The 17800-nt window shown below is 49.4% G+C and overlaps 1 protein-coding gene across 3 annotated transcripts; it reads left to right on the top strand.

Moving 5' to 3' along the window:
* The first annotated feature begins 2817 nt into the window (after positions 1-2817).
* Gpihbp1 (GPI-anchored HDL-binding protein 1) lies at positions 2818-4401 on the top strand. Of its 3 annotated transcripts, none has more exons than NM_026730.2 (4): positions 2818-2918; positions 3219-3341; positions 3701-3817; positions 3918-4401. In NM_026730.2, exons 1-4 carry the CDS (start codon positions 2867-2869, stop codon positions 4310-4312), a joined length of 687 nt encoding a protein of 228 aa, NP_081006.1. In that variant the 5' UTR covers positions 2818-2866; the 3' UTR covers positions 4313-4401. The 3 variants fall into 3 exon arrangements, with proteins under 3 accessions (NP_081006.1, NP_001333968.1, NP_001348223.1); NM_001347039.2 differs by having other exon boundaries at positions 4279-4401; NM_001361294.1 differs by having other exon boundaries at positions 4335-4401.
* Positions 4402-17800: the final 13399 nt, after the last annotated feature.

Below are 17800 nucleotides of genomic sequence, written 5' to 3' on the forward strand. Positions count from 1 at the left end.
TCTGAGGGAGTCATTGGGATTCATCTAATCTCAGGGGAAGAGGATGTGTGTTCTGCTTCAAGGAGAAATCCAGATGGAACAGGAAGAGGGTCAGCAGTGGAGAATGGGGGAACCCTAGCAGGATGATGAACATGAAGGCTAGTGTAATCAGACTCTGGGGTATGATCTGTCCCCAAAGCCTAATCTCCAGACACCAGACACGAACCCCAAATCCTGCCTCTATCAATTGTTAAGTTCCGATGTGCTGGTCTCCCAAATATCTCCCTAGTTTTCTCAATAGTATCCTTGGGGGACGGCATAGCTCCCAATCTGATACTATTGTGTCCCCAGAGGTCAAGATGGAACCATATAAACCCCCCAAGGATAGTATAGCCTGCAGCCCTCAGTACTGCCCCTGCCTGCCCAACCTCACCAATCACCTCATTTGCCGCTTCACTAGAAGGGGCATAAGTAGCCAGGAATTCCATGTCCACAGCTAGCACAGAGGTCTGAGCCCGAGCCTGCTGCTTCCAAAAAGACTAAAGTGGGGAGGCCAGGGTCCAGTAGCATCCTTGGAGCCCAAGGAGGCATGCAGTAAAGGCAAGGCCAGAACCCACTGGCAGAAAGGTCTGTTTAGAGAGGAAGTCTGAGCTGAAAGGGAGATGCAACCCAAGAGCCAAAGCCCAGGACCCAGGCTCCAAGATGACTCTGGGCACCTCAGAGCCACTACACTGAGATCTTGGGCTCTCAATGGACATGTCCTCACTCTGGAGGAACTATTGGCTCGCTTGGGTCTGCTCAAGACCATGTAGTACAAGGTGGGGGTGCCGTAGGGAGGGGTTAGGGATCCATGCACACTAAACCAAGTGATTCCCATCCATACTCAGGTCAGAGTTGAGGGGAGTAAGTCTCTGCCACCAAGGTATCAGGAGGTAGGCAACCCTATCTTCACCAAGCGTCATCAACCTTGGCTTAGCTGGACCAAATTCCAGCAGGCTTTTCCTGCAGGACTGGGAACAGCATGTGCCGGGTCTGGGAGGGGTGTGTGCAGCACTGGGGACAATGTGCACCTCCCACTGGACCTAGGGTGGCCACACCACTGCCCTTTACATTTTCTAAATGTTGCTCTCACTCTTCTGAACTGCTCTCAAGCTCAGGCCTGGGTGTATGTGGCCCTAGCAGAGGAAGAGCTGGGCTCGAGGCAAGACTGTTTGACAGAGCCTAGGCCCATGGGAGGAAGGTGTAGTAGCGAGCCTACTTCTCCCTACAGGGTCCTGAGTGGCACAGGCCCTCACCAGGTCAGAGGCTCCCTCAGAGGAAGCAGGTGGCAGCTAGAGGTAAGCATGTGGCTTGCAGAGGTCTGGGGCCATAAGAAAGACCAAAAGAGATGACCCTAACTGGGGAAGAAACCATGGCTTTGAGGACTTAGGAATGGGGGTGGAGAACAACAGGAGGCTGGGCAAGTTCCCAAATGCTAGGAAGGAAGACAGTTCAAGAGGAGTCAAGGAGGTCCAGCATGCTTGCAGCTAAGTCATCGGACACCTGTGTCTTCCAATCAGCCCAGAGGGGACCACCCATGCCATGCAGTCCTTTGCATTTGTGAGTCCTGGCTCTTGATGGTCACTTCACCCTAGGAGAAAGACGAGGTTAGACAATTTGAGAAACAGGGAACTGGGACTCACATATTTGTTCCAAGAAACCTCTAGGAGATTGGCAGTTTCTCCCACTGCCTATTGACAATCCAGGAAACTGAGGCTTAGGCAAGTTAAGGAGCTGGCCCAAGTCATGAGACAGGCAGACTTCCCAGGACTTGCCAGTGACTCCGACTCCTGTCCTGAGTCCAGTGGTTCTCTCCATACTTCAGGTGAAGGAACATGACTTTCCAGTACCTAGCTCATCCATCTGCAAACTGCCCTGGAGTTTGGGGGTCTGCTATACCCTGGGAGAGACCCAAGGGATCCAAGGGCTCACACAGTGTACACTGGTGGGGGCCGGGGGGAGGGGAGACAGTGGCTGGGAGTTTGCCAGGCAGAAGCCAGTCCCAGAAAGCTCTCTGTCTCTAAGTCAACACCTACCTAGGTGCAGAGGCCCAGGGATGAGGGGACTTACATTCTGTAGGCTTATCAAGGGCAGAGGAACCCCAGAGGGGTCAGAGGCTGTAATATCGGGGGGTGAGGGGGTAGATATCCAGAAACATGTGAGCAGTAGGGAGGCCTCTGGGGAGGTAACTCATAAAGAGAGACTGAAGGGGAAGCGGGTTACTAAGGGAGCTACCTGTCTAAGGAGGAAGAGGCCGGAGCAGCAGGAGCCTGGGCGAACAAGATCACAGACAGGAGGTGAGGAGAAGAATGGTTCTTGGGGCTGCAGCTGGACAGACCATGTTCTTTCCTAAATACTCTGCAGAATGACTCCGCTCGGGAGGAAGGTGCCTGGCCTGTGACCCTCAAATAGAGTCCTGAGCCCCTGTGGCTGTGAAGCCAGGCTCCCCAGAGGTTTGAGATAGGTGCTGATGCAGCCTAGAACCAGGCCCACATTGAGCATGATAATGCCGAGGCCTGGAGGTGTAAAGAGCCAGGACAAGACCAGGTGGCTCCTGAGGCCACCACTCACCTTTTGTAGTCCCCACCAGCTCAGAAACAGCTCAGGTGACCAGGACACCCAAGGCCAATATAATAGCTTCCCTTTCCTCTCTATCCCCGGAGGTTCTGGAGGGAAATGATGTCCCTGGCCTGGTGCCTGTAGCTGGAGACCAATGCGAGACCCATTGTTTAAGATTAGAGCTGGTGGGGGCCACAGGAAGCCCCCAGGAATGTCCTATGTCCCACTTACTGCAGACTCAGAACCCCGAGTGAGGACTGCGCCAGTAGACAGAACAGCCTGAGCCAGGATGAAGGCTCTCAGGGCTGTCCTCCTGATCTTGCTACTAAGTGGACAGCCAGGTGCGGGTCGCCTCAAGAAGGGATGGCCCAGTCCTTACCCATGAGTACCTCCAGGCACCCCTTATCCTAGGGACAAGGAATAGACCTGAGGAGTAAGATAGAAGGCCTGGGGCTCTTCTCTTCTGCAGGCTTGGCTGCTTCGGCACTGCAGGGGTGGGGGTGGGGGGAATTCTGTCTCCTTCCATAAAATGGAAAGGGTATGGGGAAGAGGGCATGTTAGGGTCAGGACTTAGCGCTCAACCCCGAGTGTGTCCTCTGCATCTAAGTGGCCAAAGCTTACTCATGTCCCTGTGACACCAGGGAGTGGCTGGGCACAAGAAGATGGTGATGCGGACCCGGAGCCAGAGAACTACAACTACGATGATGACGATGATGAAGAGGAAGAGGAGGAGACCAACATGATCCCTGGAAGCAGGGACAGAGGTACCCCAGCTGAGGGCCCAGCTTCCTGCTCTGCACAGAGCATTCCTCCAACACTTACATCTCACCCTTGGGTATGGGGTGTGGGGGGAGCCCAGCATGCCCACACACTGGTTCTCTCCACAGGCTGCAACCTTCTCCACCCTGAGCTGACACCTAGGGTTTCCCCCTCTCAGGCTCACCCCACCCCCAATGTCCCTTAGCCCTGGGTCTCACCTTATCTGAACCCCATGCTCTGTCCTTCCTTTTAATAGCTCCAGGCCCCCCTGGGAGGGCTACCGGGTAACTGGTGGTGGGGATTGGGACTTAGGCATGGCCTTGGAGTCTCTCTCTCTCAATCTGAGCTGCCCTGCGACCCACAGCACCTCTACAATGCTACTTCTGTCAAGTGCTTCACAGCGGGGAGAGCTGCAATCAGACACAGAGCTGCTCCAGCAGCAAACCCTTCTGCATCACGCTCGTCTCCCACAGCGGAACCGGTGAGCATCTGGGGAGGCACACCCAGGGTGGGGAACAGAGGAAGAGCCCACAGCCGACGCCCATGCTCCACCCTCACCACCTGATTTCCACACCCCCTAGACAAAGGTTACCTGACTACCTACTCCATGTGGTGTACTGATACCTGCCAGCCCATCATCAAGACAGTGGGAGGCACCCAGATGACTCAGACCTGTTGCCAGTCCACACTGTGCAATATTCCACCCTGGCAGAACCCCCAAGTCCAGAACCCTCTGGGTGGCCGGGCAGACAGCCCCCTGGAAAGTGGGACTAGACATCCTCAGGGTGGCAAGTTTAGCCACCCCCAGGTTGTCAAGGCTGCTCATCCTCAGAGCGATGGGGCTAACTTGCCTAAGAGTGGCAAGGCTAACCAGCCCCAGGGAAGTGGGGCAGGATACCCTTCAGGCTGGACCAAATTTGGTAATATAGCCCTCCTGCTCAGCTTCTTCACTTGTCTGTGGGCGTCAGGGGCCTGAAGACCCGTTCTCCTCCAACCAGGACGCCCTGGCCTCTCCTTCCTGACAACCAGCTTCAGAGAATAAACTTGAATGTCGTTTGCCATCTAGCTCGTTGCAGCTCCTTCGGCCATTCTCTGCCCTCAGTTTCACCCTCAGGCCTCCTGGCCTTCCTCTCTCCTCAACCCATGGGCAGCAGTGTGGGTAACATGTCAGCCTCAGATCCAGCTGTCTATCGCCTGTGCTCGGGGGATGTTCAGCCTATAGGGGCCCCATCTGCTCAGCTACGCAGAGAGAGTAACAAGCCTAGAAGGCTCATTCTCATCTTGAATTTGCCGGCACGAGAATCTTCCCCAGAGCCAACATCTAGAGGAAGTCAGCTCTTTCATACGTGCGAGGTGCAGGGTGAGCCTCCGGAGACCTGGAGGGAGGGGGTGTTGGAAGGAATCCAAGAATATTGCAGGGCTGAGGTACAGTGACTGCAGCTAAGGCAGGGAGGGAGGCAGAAAGGGTAAAGAAAGCCTGACTGCTTAGGAGGAGATTCTCCAGCTACAGCCTGGCACAGAAATCCATCCTTTTCTGGATTCTAGGACCTCCCTTCTAGTGTAGGCCTCCGGGAGGATTCTGGGAGCCTGAAATGGACAGCAGGTCTGGGAAATGCCAAAAAGTCCCCAGGGCTCCTTAGGCAGACAAATAGACGACACACCCATTCTCGCCTGGGTGGATGGGTATCTCTGGTGAGGAGAGGCCCCCAGGAGGTGTGCATCCCTCCTTGAGTGGGCAGGGATCCTGGCTGCACATGGGCCAACCCTTGATTGGGTATGGCTCCTATTGGCTGAGCTCTTGGCTTCCTTGACTGCACCAAGCTAGACCTCCACCAGCAGTTGGTGCCAGAGCAGAGCTCTGGGATAGAGGAAGGAGACCATGCCTAGGCCACTGTTCCATCGCTGACTTGGATGGAACTCAGTTTCCCCACAGTGCAACAAGGAGCATGGCTTAAGGGACTCCTGGGTCCCCAGTAGCTCAGTGTTGCAAGAACTAGAAGTCTAGAGGCCTTTCCAAAAAGCCACGTCTGTTTGTTGATGTGCAATAAGAAACCCCTAGCAAACCTTATCTCTCGATTTCCTGTTAATAAAGCTTCAGTGCCAAGCTAGGCTATACAAGGACAAAGCCCTTGGGTGGAGGAGGCAACTCTTCCTCTGTCCCCTTTCTCCTTCCTGCTGACGGGAATGCAGCAGCCCTTTCTACTACAAGGTAACACCATGAGGATGGTAAGGGAACATGGGAAAAAGTTCTGGAACACCAATAAACAAGACATTGTACCGTGTAGCTCAGGATGCCCTTTCTTAGGAGGGGAAATAAACTCCCTTGTTGAAGCTAACTATCTTGATTCTCTGTTGCTACATTTTCACGTGCATTTGCATACATGGGCTTACACACATGCTTCATCACACACAGAGACACAGCCCTGAATATGGTTCACAGCTGAGGGTGGGTCGGATTGTCCGAGTTAAAATTTTCAATCCACCCTACCAACTCCATGACCTCCGGGAACCCCATGCAGCTGATCACCTCTGTGTCAGGGGACTGCAGTGTGAACTCACTGAAGTGCCCCAAGCCTGACTATCCATAAGACACTTAGGACTCATGCTCCATCCGACCCAATACGGTGTGTGTTTATTGCAAATGTCCCACCTGTGCTAGTTCCAGTCTCTCCAGACTAAAAGAACCCTCAGTAGCCACTCCCAACTTAGAAACACTAGACACATCATTTCAGTCTGAAGTCACTGCTGTAGAGCCTCTCCTGCCTCACTCTCCTCTTCCAGGGTCTCTGTGCTCACTTCTGGGGAAGCAGGAAACACAGCTGAGGTCAAGCTGGGGACTGTGCAGGTGGCACTGAGTTTATCCAGTGGCTTCAGAAAGGAGCAAGGAATAACTTGGGAACAGAGAAGATCACCTGCCAGCACCCATACCTACCACACTCAGCCCTCCTGCCCCCCCACACACATACCTACACACCGCATGTGCACACACGCACACACACACACACACAGTGCTACACATTCATGCTCAGGACTTCCAACACCAGCCTCTGGAGGACATTTAAGATCTAAGCCTCAGTTTTGAGACCAGCATGCGAGAACACTGACGACGGAAGCTAGTCTGGGCCACACCCTCCTCCAGCTCTGCATCGTAAGCTTGGACTTATGGGGAAGTTATGAGTCTGTGACTTACTGCAGCACCCTTGGGAAACTGACCCAGTAGCACCCTCACATCCTGTTGTTCTTCCTTGGGATGACATCCTGCACTGGACTCTGAGGTCACGTCTAGGATTTCTTGACTGTGACTGGCACCTCTGACCGGCCTATCCAGTAGGTGTCTGCACAGTTGGCTCCTCTAGCCCTTGGGACCACGGCTACAGTCTCTTGTTGACCTCACCTTACCTGACACCTTGTGACATTCTTTAAATAGCAAATATGGGGGGGGGAGTCTTGATTCTGTAGCCACAAACATGTGACCTTGAGCCAGATCCCCCTGAGATTCCTGTATCCTTTGTCTGGGAGTCCTGACCACATCCATCTTCACCAGCTCACCCATCTGCCTCGGAGCCCCATTGGCTCATAGCAATGCTGTGTGTGTGTGTGTGTGTGTGTGTGTGTGTGTGTGTGAGAGAGAGAGAGAGAGAGAGAGAGAGAGAGAGAGAGCTTGTGTATACACATGCACATGCTCCTGCCCCTCTGTATTAGTCAGGGTTCTCTAGAGTCACAGAACTTATGGGTAGTCTCTATATAGTAAGGGAATTTGTTGATGACTTACAGTCTGCAGTCCAACTCCCAACAATGGTCAGAGCAGCTCTGAATGGAAGTCCAAGGATCTAGTAGTTCCTCACTCCCACAAGGCAAGCAGGCAAAGAAGAGAGAGTAAATCTTCCTTCTTCCAATGTCCTTATGTAGGTCTCCAGCAGAAGATGTAGCCCAGCATGAAAATGTGTGTCACCATGACTTTAATCCCAGATGACCTTGAACTCAGAGATCTCCCTGTCTTAATCTTCTGGGATTTGTAGCCACTATGCCTCAAGATCTCCATACCAATATCCAGGTTAGAAACTTGGATTAGGATCATTCGTGAGCCTTCCAATTCTGGATTGTAGTTCATCCCAGATATAGTCAAGTTGACAACCAGGAATAGCCACTACACCCTCTTACTTACTTTTCAATAGCTGGGAGGAGATACCACGGCCAAAGCAACTTACAAAAGAACGAGTTTATTGAGGTTTAAGGTTCTAGAGAATGGCAGGGAGCATGGCAGCAGGCAGGGAAGCCTGGCACTGGAGCAGTAGGTAGCTGAGAGCTTACATCTGGTCCACAAGCATGACACAGGAGTGCCTATGATACTGGGAATGGTGTGGGCTTTTGAAACCTCACAGTCAGCTCCCAGTAACACACCTCCTCCAGCAAGGCCACACCTCCTAAGCCTTCCCAAATAGTTCCACCAACCAGGGACCAAGTATTCAATTATATGAGCCTATTGGGCTATTCTGCTTTTTAACACTCTCCCACTGCAGCTGCCTGGCCCATCAGCCGTGGTGAACACACACACACACACACACACACACACACCAACAATAAGTAGAACTCAGCCCAACACCCACTTAGGGATGTCTCCTCCCAATTAGGGATAGCTCCATACCCACTCTGAGGGATGGGGCCCAGGTTGCCCTGGGAAACAAGCAAGCATCCATCCAGGAGTTAAAAGGTTTCTTCCTCAGTGTGTCCTCCCCTCTTTTGAGAAAGAGTCTCTCTACATAACACTGGCTCTTCTGAAACTCACTAAGTAGACCAGGCTGGCCTTAAACTCTCAGAGATCAGTCTGCCTCTGCCTCTGCCTCTGCCTCTGCCTCTGCCTCTGCCTCTGCCTCTGCCTCTGCCTCTGCCTCTGCCTCTGCCTCTGCCTCTGCCTCTGCCTCTGCCTCTGCCTCTGCCTCTGCCTCTGCCTCTGCCTCTGCCTCTGCCTCTGCCTCTGCCTCCTGAGTGCTGGGATTAAATTAAAGGTCCATGTCCAGCTGTGCCTTTTTATCTTAATTCTGTGCAAAGCGTAAAGAAACTATACCATCTTTTCTATCAAAGGGTTAAATAAGACAAAGCTCCATATTTTTTTAAAAAAATTATAAAGAAGCCGCTCACTTGACAGAAATTCAAGTTCCCCTAGGGGCATCACTTCTTGAATCAAATATGTGTTCACAATTGTGTCCTCGTTTTTAAAAAAATCTCCCTTTGCTTATCCACTGCCTTGTTCTAAGTCAGCCAACAGTATAAGAGTGTAAGGCTGATCTCTTCTGACCACTCGGAGTGAAGTGTAGGACCATTGTGCATTAGGAAAGAAGCCCAGAGGTATCTCTGCTAGATGTGCTTGCCTGCTTGATTTGACATGGTTACACATCCTTTGCAGAACTAAAATATTTTTATGTTATTATTGTATGTGTATGGGAGTCTTGCCCACATATCCATCTGTGCATCATGTGAGTGCCTGGTGCAGTAAGAGGCCAGAAATTATATGCCTGGAGTTACAGTAGGTTAGGAGGCACTATCTGATGCTAGGAATCAAACCTAGGTCCTCTGAAAGAGTGCTCTTAATGGCTGAACCATCTTTCTAGGCCTCAGAAGTAAAACAACTTCTTGCCTTGCCAACAACATACTTGAGATGGTGTGGTCATTTTCTTAGGACCCCAGACACATTTCTAGCAAGTTTCAGATTCTCCAGTGATGTTTTTGCCTGTGTGAGCAAATTTAGCAGGCTGGCATCAATTTGTCAAACTGTCTTTTTTTTTTTTTAAGATGTATTAATTTATTTAACATATGTGAGTACACTGTTGTTCTCTTCAAACACACCAGAAGAGGGCATCAGATACCATTGCATATAGCTGTGAGCCACCATATGGTTGCTGGGAATTGAACTCAGGACTGCTGATCCATCTGTACAGCCCTTGTCCAACGATGTTAACCTCTGCTCCTGTAGCCCCCGCCCCCTTGTCAAACTATCCTAACCTCTGCTCCTGTAGCCCCCCCCCCCACCTTGTCAACTGTCTTAGCCTCTGCTCCTGTAGCCACCACCACCACCTTGTCAAATAGCCTCTGCTTCTGTAGCCCCCACCCCCCACCCCCGCCACCTTGTCAAATAGACTCTGCTCCTATAAAACCCTGAGCCTGGAAGGCCAGGGTTCAGATGCATCTCCAGAGGACCCTGTATTGAGCCAGACAGCTCTCTCAGCAAAACCAGAATCCTCACTCCCTCAGAGCAACCTCGAGGCACCATGCTCAGCTCTTTGTAGCACCAAGCCAAGAGCCCCTTCAGTGAAGGGCCCTCCTACAACCTTCCCTCAGGGGCTCTCTTCTCTCCCAGCTTCTGGGTTTCCCCGCCTGGCTGACAGCCATAGCTTTAGGGTGATGCAAGCTCTACCCCAGGTAAAGGAAGCCGGAGACTGCTGACTCCTGATCTGCCCGCAGAAGCAGAACACCTGCCAGACTCCATCCCACTCAGAGTTTGCTGTAGGCCCTTCCTGGCTGTTGTGCTTCTGGGAAGGCTTGGAGCAGTCAGCGAAGGGGCTCTGCTCTACCGAGGTGAGGGCTCGGCTCACTTAGCTTGAGCCCAGAACATCGATTTGCTTTCAGATGCCAGGAACAGAAAATGTAACTGGCTGCAGGGTTTTGCTTTTTTTTTTTTTTTTTTTTTTAGTGGCGGCTTTTGCAGTTGTTTGCAGTGGCTTTTCTCTCTACTGCTAAACTTGGGAGGAAGATGGGCAACAGAGTGAGACTCCATCTCAAACAAACAATAAAACAAAATGGAAGCTTTGTCACGCTTCCAAAAACAAGCATTCTGGGTGTCTGATAGCTGACACTGTGATATAACGACCCCAGAATTGGGTTATCACGCTGGCTATGCCTGTGTTCCAAACTCTTCTCATTCAGTTGTATTGGATCAGGGCCAACTCTAATGACCAGGTCTTATCTTAATTGCCTCTGTAAATACCCTTTCTCCAAACACAGCCACACTAGGGGATGGGATGAGGACAAGTAGGAATTAAGTGTGGCTTTCTAGGCTGCTGTTCAGAACATGACAGAACTCCTGGTCTGTCAGCAACAGGCAGATCAGGGAGACAAAAGGATTGTCAGGTAGAGGAACTCTTGGAGACGGTGGCCACAGATCACACGCAGTCATCACATACACAGCCAAACATATGTACACACGTCCAGCTGGGCGACCATAAGGATGGTTGGTGGTCTGGGAGGGAATCTAGCACCTCAATGGGCTGGTCTGGAAGCACAAGTCCAGCCTGGAAAAGGGTACACCATCAGCCTAGGTGGGGCTTCTGTGAGCTACCTTGATCTGGCTCCATTCTCACACAACACTTGAAATCTCATCCCAGGGTACCTAGGCTGAGAGATATATGTGGCTTGACTTTGGTAGAACTCAGGCTGCTGGAGATGTTGTATAACAAAGAGGATATTAGTTCCCTGGCCAGTGGTACCCAGGTGAAGCAAGCCCAAGGCTGCAGAATAGCCTCTGGAAACATACTAGTGCCCAAGACCCTTAGTTGTTTACTTGTGTGGGCCCATGGTGAGCAAGATGGAGGATATCCTTGGCCTAGATCCAGGTCTAGATCTGCCCAGTATTATAGAACTTGGGGTCCACTGACAGATTCAGAGGGTCTCCCCTCCATATAGAGCCTGTGGGTGCCCCCTAGATTGTGTTGTGTGTTTATACCCTGTCTTGTGACTCTCCATATAAAAGAAATAACTGTTTGTTCCAAATAGGAAGGAAGCCAATGGACTAAAGTAAGATCCCACCAAGTTTAGCTTAGAAAAATTTATGAGTCTGCTGGGGTTACACACGGGGTGACTCACAGCAGCTGCACCACTGAAAAGTCCCAAACCTCTAATATTTTTTAACCCCTTACATACTTTTGCATTTCTAAGAGGACATGCAGCTCAGGCAGGAGGGGTGGCAGTTGCACTCTCTGGATAGGTATATTGGGGCTACCTCTTCATAACCCAGAGTTGTAGACCTAGCTGCCTCCCATACAGTCCAACTTACTTCGTTGTCCTAGTTTGCTATCTGTTGTCTTAATAAAACACCACAACCAACACCAGCCTGGTGAGGAAAGGGTTTATTCGGATTGCATGACCCCATCACAGTCCATCATGAAGGGAATTCATGGTCTGAGCTCATGACAGGAACTAGGAGCCAGGAATTGAGGATATGAGGAATGCTTTCTCAAGGTAGCTTTCTCAGCTTGCAATTCAGGATGGTCTGAGCAAGGGCAGCAAGGCTGGGTTCTCCCACATCAATTGTTAATCAAGAAAACGCCCCCAGAGGCTCCCATACAGGCCAATCTGATGGTGGCATCTTCTCAATCAAGCTTCTCTCTTGTTGAAAGACTCTAGTTTGTATGAAGTTGACAAAAACTAACCAGCATATAAGACTTTGGCCCAAGATCCCCTGTAGATTACCACAGCTGTTCAACTTCGTGATGGTAAAGGTCATAGCAAACTCAGAAGAAATAGTTACGTTCTATCCTTCCTCCAACTCTTACAGTGTTTCTCTGTCCCCCTTCACCAGGCTCTCTGAACCTTAGGAGAGGTGTTGTGTGTTCTCATCTACTCAGGGATGGCCATTGTCTACCACAGCACTACTGGAGATAACAGCAACCAACCCTCCTTAGAGTAATGGAGTAACCCAAGCCAGTGAGCGAAGTCTCACAGACAAGCTAGGCATAGCAATATCTTAGTTTTGTTTCCCGTCACTGGGACGGAGTACTCTGACAAACACCGCTTAAGGGAGAAAGGGTTTGCTTTGGCTCAAAGTCCAAGGTCCAGACCATCATGGCAGGTAAATCAGGGCAGGAGGAGCTTAAAGCTTAAAGCATCTGGTCACAATAACGTCCACAATCAAGCGGCAGAGAGAGTGCGATGAAGGATTGCCAGTACTCAGCTCACAGTCTCCACTCTATACAGTTCAGGAAGCCCTGCTGGGGGAAACAGCGCCACCCACAGGCTATAATCAGCCAATACAATCAAAGTAAGCTCCCTAGGCACATGGTCAGAGGATTGCCACCCAAGTCTTTCTAGAGTCTTTCAGGTTGACAATTGACACTCCCATCACAGCGGCACAGATCTACAATCCTAAGTCTGAAGGTTGGAGCAGGAAGTTCAAGGCCAGCCTTGAAGAGAGATCCTGTCTCGAAATTAAAAATCAAAAAGAGGACTGAGGAGTTGACTCGGCGGATAAAGTGTTTTCGTGTTTTCATAAAGCCAAATTCCAACTCAAGCACCACACAAACGCAGACATGGAGGCGTGCCTATAACCCTAGCTCTGGGGAAGCTGACACAGGAGGCTCTCTCGGGCTTATCTGGCAACTAGTCTTGCTGAATTCACAAGCTCCATATTCAATAAGAGACCATACCTCAAGAAATAAGATGGAGCTGGGCATGGTGGCACATAGCTTTAACCCCAACACTCAGAAGGCAGAAGCAGAGAGGCAGGCAGATCTCTGAGTTCCAGGCCAGCCTGGTCTACAGAGTAAAGTCCATGGCAGCCCAAGGCTACACAGAGAAAACTTCTCTCAAATCAAATAAAATATAAAATAATAAAATAAAATGTAAGGTGGAGTGATTTATGAAATGGTTCAACAGTTAAGAGCACTTGCTACTCTTGCAGAAGACTCATGTTTGGTTCCCAGGACCCACATAGTAGCTCACAACCCTCTGTAACTCCACCTCCAGGGGATCCAACATTCTCTTCTTACCGCTGAGGGCATCATGTGTGCATGATGGTACACAGGCATATGTGCGGGAAAAACAAACACCCAAACACATAAAATAAGAATAAATAAACTGTTCTAAAAATAAACAAGGCAGAAAGTGGTCAAAGATGGCACCTTCATTAACACACACACACACACACACACACACACACACACTAGAGCTGGGAATACAGCTCAATAGTAGAGCATTTACTCCGCATGTATAAGGTCCCAGGTTTAATCCTCGGTTGTTGTTTTTTAAGTCATGGACATCCAACTGACCTATACCCTTTTTATCTTGTTTCAGTGACAATAGCCAGAGACTCCTCTGACCTGAGCCCACCGGTAAATACTCTTTTCAGTGCCCATGTTACCTACTAGAAGAAATCACTGCTTTTCAAGGGATTCTAAGAAGTCAGTCCAATTTGTGGGGACAGAGGAAATGCCGTCAGTCCAGGGTATGCGTGCTTAACTTGAGAGGGTGAGTTGTCCACAAATCCAGCAGTGTGACCACTTGGGAATCTCTGCAGTAACTTTCACAACCATAAAAAGAATTTCTAAATTAATCAGTACCCCCAGAGTTCGTGTCTCTAGCTACGTATGTAACAGAAGATGGCCTAGTCGGCCATCATTGGGAAGAGAGGCCCCTTGGAATAGCAAACTTTATATGCCCCAGTACAGGGGTACACCAGGGCCAAAAAGTGGGAGTGGGTGGGTAGGGGAGGAGGGCATGGGGAGGGTATAGGGGACTTTTGGGATAGCATTTGAAATTTAAATGAAGAAAATATCTAATAAAAAAAAGAAAAGAAAAAAGGAAATTCTACTGGACAGTTTGAACGTTGCAGTAGTCTATGAGGATTAACACAAATGTTTAGAAGGTAATCTGACAGGTGTATCACATTTTCTAACCAATGATAGCAGAGCCTTCATGCTGGGGCCTCCGGCTTCTCTAGCCATAGGTTTTTGTCCTGGCTCACAGCATCAAACATATTGTGGAGTAGGCCTTAAATTCAATCTGAAATCAGTTGTTTGTACCTTTAACAGTCCAGACATTTCATACCAGTGAGCGCATTTTCCTGGAACGCCACTATTGTAAGCAGGTTGGGTTCACAACCATGCTGGGCTGTTGGGGACATTTCTCCTAGTAGCCTGCATAGCACTTTCTGACACCAGGAAAGCAAGCCAATAGAGAGGAAACTTCCAGCTCCATCATAGGTTAATGTCCCTAGCTCCTGCAACCGGAACGTGTGGTGTCTCCCGCAGCTGCAACTTACCATCTAGTTCTAGTATCCAGCCAGACATAGTAGCAATGCCCCTATGATATGGAAGTCACCAAGTGCCTTGTGATGGTTTCTATATGCTCTGCCTAGGCAGTGACATTATTAGAAGGTATGGCCCTGTTGGAGTAGGTGTGTCACTGTGGCTGTGGGCTTTAAGATCCTCATCCTAGCTGCCTGGAAGTCAGTATTCTGCTAGCAGCTTTCAGATGAAAATGTAGAACTCTCAGCTCCTCCTGCACCATGCCAGCCTGGACACTGCCATGTTCCCACCTTGATGATAATGGACTGAACCTCTGAACCTGTAAGCCAGTGACAATTAAATGTTGTCCTCAGAAGAGTTGCCTTGGTCATGGTGTCTGTTCATCACAGTAAAACCCTAACTAAGACAAGCCTCCCAGGCCAATAACTCACAGTGAGGTAATCAACCCTGCCACTGGGATTCGTATTCAATAACTTTCTTGAGTATAGGATACCTCTCCCCACACCTCTAGGGTACACTCTACATTTAAGTCTTTAACTGCAGTCATAGCAATCTGTGATTTCAAACACCCAGACCCTTCAGTGTTATGGAGAAGGTAAATGTCAGCCTAACTGTGCACATTAGCATTCGTGACTGCTGGTTTTCCAGAGTGCCCATATGTAACACTGAGTTGGGTGCGACTCTTGGGGACGTCACTAGTCTGTTAACACAGTGATGCTTGCAAGAAACCTATGGCAGTATGCAAATGAGAGGATATTTGCTTGCCCTGCCTACAAGCATAAACCCTGTGATGTCTACTTGCCAGTCCCATAGTGGACAGGTAGATTGTGCGCTTTTCTCACCAAAGCATATATTTGCCAAGGTCCTCATTGGAAGCTGACCCCAGGTGTCAAAACAGCAGGCAGAATATACATGTGTTTCTTGGACATGCTGGCTCTTCTCTAGCCTATGTTGGCTCTCTGGTGATCAGACTTTATATGAACCCAGCAAATACCTTCTTGTGGCACTTGAAACAGATGGCCTGCATTTTGTATTTTGGTAAGGATATCTGATCCCGAGTTTCCAGGAAGGCTCAACAGGCTGTGTGCTGCCATGTGAGGAACCACTAGGGACTCTGGTTTCTGCTGAGCTCTGTTATACATCCCTTACACATCTGTTGTCCTCACCGTGGCCAATCCAGAGCTCGCCAGTTCTCTCTTCCCCACTGACCATCCAATACAGCCAGCTGTCAGCAGATGATGCCCCGGGTCAAGCCTCAGAGCTGGCACCGTTCCTATTACTCTTAAGCCAGCTATGGGCCACCCCTCCCCTCTCTTCTCTCCAGCCATATGATGAAAGCATTTCTGCATATGGCTGCAAACACCCACTCCTCTCTGGTGACCTTGTCTCTACTATCTATGTGACAAGCACCCACAGGAATGAAAAGAACCGTTGTCAGCACCTTGCCTAGCAGGAATGTTGGTTCAAATACCAGGCAGCACTCAGTAGCTTGGAAAGACACTGAACCCAGTGCAACCTGGAGGGCACTAGTGAAAGCGCTCGCAAGCACCACACCATATTACTATAAATGTGTGCCATCCTTGCAGAGTTACGTTCTGTGCCACCCCAGAAAGAGGTGACCCTTTGGAAGGCTTCCTTCATCCCGACTTTTTACCAGATGAGCTGCTTTCGCTGTCACTGAGATGGAACCAGCGGTGGATTCCATCTGTCACAATGCTTTCTACACAGCTAGCAAATCCCTCTTCTAGCACTATATACCAAGCTCTTATCTTTTCCATGACTGAGACCAAAGCCCCATCAGGACTATATTGCTCAAGCCATTTCTTATGTAGCCCCTGGCTGTAGCCCTCTGAACTTCTGGTGGCTTCTAACATGAAGGAACACTGGAGGATGGTAGCATAAAACTGTTTAGTTTTCGTACAAAAAAAAAAAAATCTTCAAGCCTTACCGATCCTTCCTGGCCCAATGTCATATGGCGCCCTTCTGTCAAGTTAGACAAAGTATAAGCAACTCAGGCAAGGTGGAGCATGAAAGTGTTCCACCATTCCAGAAGTCCTAGGAACACCTGCAGCTGGTCTATACCTGCCAGTACAGGCTGTTCTAGGATGTTCGGAAAAACTATGTTAACTATCATCCATATCTTATTTTACCATAAGACACCCCCAAGTCTTACAGCTGTGCCAGGCCTTGCACCTGGAGTGGATTGGTTTCCCATCCTCAGTCCTGGATTTGAATGTACTTACCACCCCAGGTGCTTTTCTAAGTCTAGAAGACACTCAGATCTGCCTCCAATCATCCGTGTAGTGAAATCTTCTTTAAAGACTTTTAAAACATCTATTCTTGGGCTGGAGAGATGGCTCAGGGGTTAAGAGCACTAGCTGCTCTTCCAGAGGTCCCGAGTCCAATTCCCAACAACCACATGGTGGCTCACAACCATCTGTAATAGGATCTGATGCCCTCTTCTGGTTTGTCTGAAGACAGCTACAGTGTACTCGTATACATATAATTTAAAAATAATTCTTTTTTAAAATGCCTATTCTTAATTTTGTATGCATGGATGTCTTGTCTGTATGTACATCACTTACATAACTCATGCCCACAGATGACAGAAGAGGGTGTCAGATCCCCTAGAGCTGAAGTCATAGGAGATTGTGAGCCACCCAACATGAGTGCTAGGAGCCAAACTGAGGTCCTTTACAAGGGAACTACTCACTTTTTTGAGCCATCTCTATACCCTAAAAGGTGTTAGCAAGGTCCTGTACAACAAAGGACTCGTCATTTGTACCAACTATTCTGCCAACGAGCCATGTTGTGTACGGGTGTGGGAGTCCCTGTTTTTTTCTGGATCACTATAACCCACAGCCTTTCTCCATCAACTCCCTGGCTTCTTTTAACATACATACTTAGTTTTACTTTACATGTATGAGTTATTTGCCTGTATGTGTACCACATATATGCTTTCTACCTGCAGAGGCCAGAAGAGGATGTCGGAGCCCCTGAACCTGGAGTTACAGCTGATTGTGAGCTGTTAGATGGGTGTTGAAAATTGAGCATAAGTCCTCTGAGAGAGCAACGGAGGTCCTTAACCACTGAGGCATCTCTACAGGGCCCTGTCTGGCTTTGTCACTGTTGAAAGGACTTTGGGCTGAAAAAAATAATTACCTTTCCTAATTCTTTAGTGGTAGCTGTGATTCAGGCTCCCCCACTTTGCCATTACAGTTCACAGTAGCAGGAGAAACTCTCCCACAGTGTCGTGTGACTCTTCCTGAGAAAGTGTGAATTCACATCTATTCTCTCTGCAGACTGGACATGAATGATAGGCCAAAGAGAACATCCCTCCACATCTAATTTAGTGAACCAGCAAGTTGTTTTGGGTTACCTATAGAAGCATGGGTAACTCAAAGGTAAAAATCCTACCTCCAACATGGGAGACAACTCACAAACACATC

The sequence above is a fragment of the Mus musculus genome, chromosome 15 (assembly GCF_000001635.26).
Source record: "Mus musculus strain C57BL/6J chromosome 15, GRCm38.p6 C57BL/6J".
Taxonomy (NCBI): Eukaryota; Metazoa; Chordata; class Mammalia; order Rodentia; family Muridae; genus Mus; species Mus musculus.